Here is a 3,132-nt window from a genome sequence, read left to right on the forward strand (position 1 = left end):
AAAAAAAAAAACAACCAAACAACCAAACAAACAAACAAAAACAAGCTAGAATGTGATAAAGGAAAATACTCAATGTCCATTTCTGGTCTCCACACAGGTATACACACACACACACACACACACACACACACACACACACAAGAAAGGAAACAAAATTATCATTAGTCATAGAAGACATCATATTATATATAATCCAAAAGATTCTACATACAAATTTTCAGAATACACAGTTATTTGGCAAAGTAATTAGATACAGGCTTCTATAAAATTACGTAAGTTGTAAGAAATTAAACCTAGGAACCTGGACACACTATACTAGATAAGTACTCTACAGTGTCATATCCTCAGCTCCCCCTTTCTTTCTGAGACAGAATCTCAATAAATTTAGGCTGACCTTGAACTCATTCTGTAACCCAGAATGGTCTTCAACCTGGGATCCATCTGTCACAGCCTCCCTAGTAGCTGGGATCACAGGATAGTTTTATGTATAGCAATAATAAACTGCAAATGACATTAAAAGGCCCAGACTGTGTGGTAAGTAGAAAGCGGCCTTAAGAATTGGTATTTAGAGACATCAAGAAAGAAAATGACATGATTCTAAAGATCTCATCTTCCCAATTTGTAGATTCTGTCAGATGTTGTTCAAAACTGACTTTTCTTCTACTCTGAGTGCATGCTACTAAGAAGCTCCAAAGAGTTCCAGGACAATCCTTCCTAAGGTACAGGGAACATCTTATCTCTAAAGGACTGATGGGATAATTTCAGCTGAAGCCAGCCAGTTCTCATGCACCAGAAACAAACTCAACTTACCCTATTACCACCCCATTTTCCTCCATGGCTTAAACAGTAAGGCTGGCAGTCACCCAGTGGTACTACTGTAATAACTGAGCCTCAGAGACTGTTTATTGAAGAGCTCACTTTCCCCTAAGTGGAGAAGCAAGAACCCACAGGTTGTCAGAACTTCTTTTGCCCCTTTCTTGAAAGAGACTAAGCTTAGTCCTGTCCCCTTGCCTCTTCTTCCAACAGGATCCACAAACTCAGGAACAAAAGTAGAGTTCAGTTTAGCTCTCCAGCCAGGCTCCCAAACATGGAGTTACATTCTAATGGACACCAGCATCTCAAGTAATTTAACATGGGCAAATGGATATGGTAAGGATGAGCATTCTGAGAAGAAAAATAATCACTGGAAACTGATAAATATGTCTACTCATTGAGATGCTCATTTAGGCTGTAATGGGTTTAATTAGTTGGGATGTACTAACCAAGTATAATATCTGGATATGAAAAGCTAAGGGCTGTGTTCTGGTTTCCTTTCTGTTGCTGTGAAAAAACAGTAATCAGAACCAACTTAAGAAGCAAAAGACATATTTGGGTTAAAGGACAGTCCATCAGTCAGAAAGCCAAGGCAGGAAGCTGGAGGTAGGAACTGGAGCAGGGACTATGGAGGAACACTGCTCACTGGTTTGCTTTCCAAAGCTTGCTAAGACTGGTTTCTAAGACAACAAGGATCACCTGGCCAGAAGTGGCAACACCCACAGTATGCTGGACTGCTGGGCCCTCTCACAGCAATCAAGAAAATGTCCCACAGACACGCCTACAGGCCAAAAGATCCCTCATCCTAGGTGCCTCTAGTATGTGTCAACTTGACTAAAAGCATTAGTTTGTCAGAGTGAAACAGTACACTGAGACCTATGATGTGTGTGAAGTCCCATCCACCCAGCTAAGTTTGTACAGTAGAATAACTTTGTACCTCTCCGAAGAATTATCCCACTGGAGAAGGCCAATTTAGAAAATGAAAATAAGGAGCTAGAGAAAGGACCCAAGGAGCTTAAGGGGTTTGCAGTCCCTTAGGACAAACAACAATATGAACTAACTAGTACCCTCAGAGCTCCCAGGGACTAAACCACCAACCAAAGAGTACACATGGTGGGACTCATGGCCCCAGCTGCATAAGTAGCAAAGGATGGCCGAGTCGATCATCAATGGGAGGAGAGGCCCTTGGTCCTGTGAAGGTTCTATGCCCCAGTGTAGGGGAATGCCAGGGCCAGGAAGCAGGAGAAGGTGGGTTGATGAGTAGGGGGAGAGGGGAGGGAATAGGGGTTTTTTTCCGTCGAGGAAACCGGGAAAGGGGATATCATTTGAAATGTAAATAAAGAAAATATCTAATTAAAAAAAATTAAAAAGAAATGAAAATAAAAAGGCCCTAAACAAATGCAGGCACAGATGTTCAATATCATAATACTGGCAATATACCAAAACAACCATCATGCTATTCAGTGATTTTTAAAAAAATAAATATTACACTACTATGTAGCAACACCAATAAACCAGGCCATAAAAATAGAATATCATTACAATAAAATACAAACAATAAAACATAAAAACAATAAAAAATAAAAAGCAAATAGTGTTTTTATCAAATCATTTTACTTAAGTGCTCTTAACATTTAAAGCCAGCAGCAACACACCTTCATTGGCATCTTTGTCCTGGGATTTGGCAGAATCAATTCCTGATGATGATGGAACTTCAGAGTCATCTAGATTTTCTTTGGGTGATGATTTTCCTTTTTCCTGAACACTCTGTGATTGGAAATTAGTTAAACAGTTCCAAAAACTAATTCGATTTAATTCTCTCAGCCTTGGATAGGGCATTTGCCTTATCTTTATAAAAGTTGACCAACCCTCATGGTATAAGTGTTCCAAAGTACTTAAGTCTTTAGCTTATGTAAGCCATTTGCAAATACATATAGAATAATTTTAAATATTTTAATGTCATTAACCTAAGACTTTAAATAAACCATAGGGTTCATAGAAGTCCATGAGTGAAGTAAGAAACCAGTAGCTAACTTCAAAAGGGTCAGCAGATCTTTATGTTGTTCTCTTGGCCTTCAAACAAGTGAGAAACTATTTAAAGCTCACATCTTTATTAAAATTTAAAAAATAAGCCGGGCAGTGCTGGAACACGCCTTTAATCCCAGCACTTGGGAGGCAGAGGCAGGCGGATTTATGAGTTTGAGGCCAGCCTGGTCTACAGAGTTCCAGGACAGACAGAGAATCCCTATCTCGAAAAACCAAAAAGAAAAGAGAGAGAGAGAGAGAGAGAGAGAGAGAGAGAGAGAGAGAGAGAGAGAG

General features: G+C 39.6%; 1 protein-coding gene across 1 annotated transcript in view; it reads right to left on the minus strand.

Annotated features, from left to right (window-relative positions):
• Positions 1-3,132, minus strand: part of Gtf3c3 (general transcription factor IIIC subunit 3) — a 37,036-nt gene that overhangs the window by 32,976 nt on the left and 928 nt on the right. The window contains exon 2 of the mRNA XM_031367501.1: positions 2,469-2,580. Coding sequence (XP_031223361.1) covers positions 2,469-2,580 — 112 coding nt within the window. The remainder of the gene's footprint in view (positions 1-2,468; positions 2,581-3,132) is intronic.

This window comes from Mastomys coucha, unplaced genomic scaffold (genome assembly GCF_008632895.1).
Source record: "Mastomys coucha isolate ucsf_1 unplaced genomic scaffold, UCSF_Mcou_1 pScaffold14, whole genome shotgun sequence".
Lineage (NCBI taxonomy): Eukaryota > Metazoa > Chordata > Mammalia > Rodentia > Muridae > Mastomys > Mastomys coucha.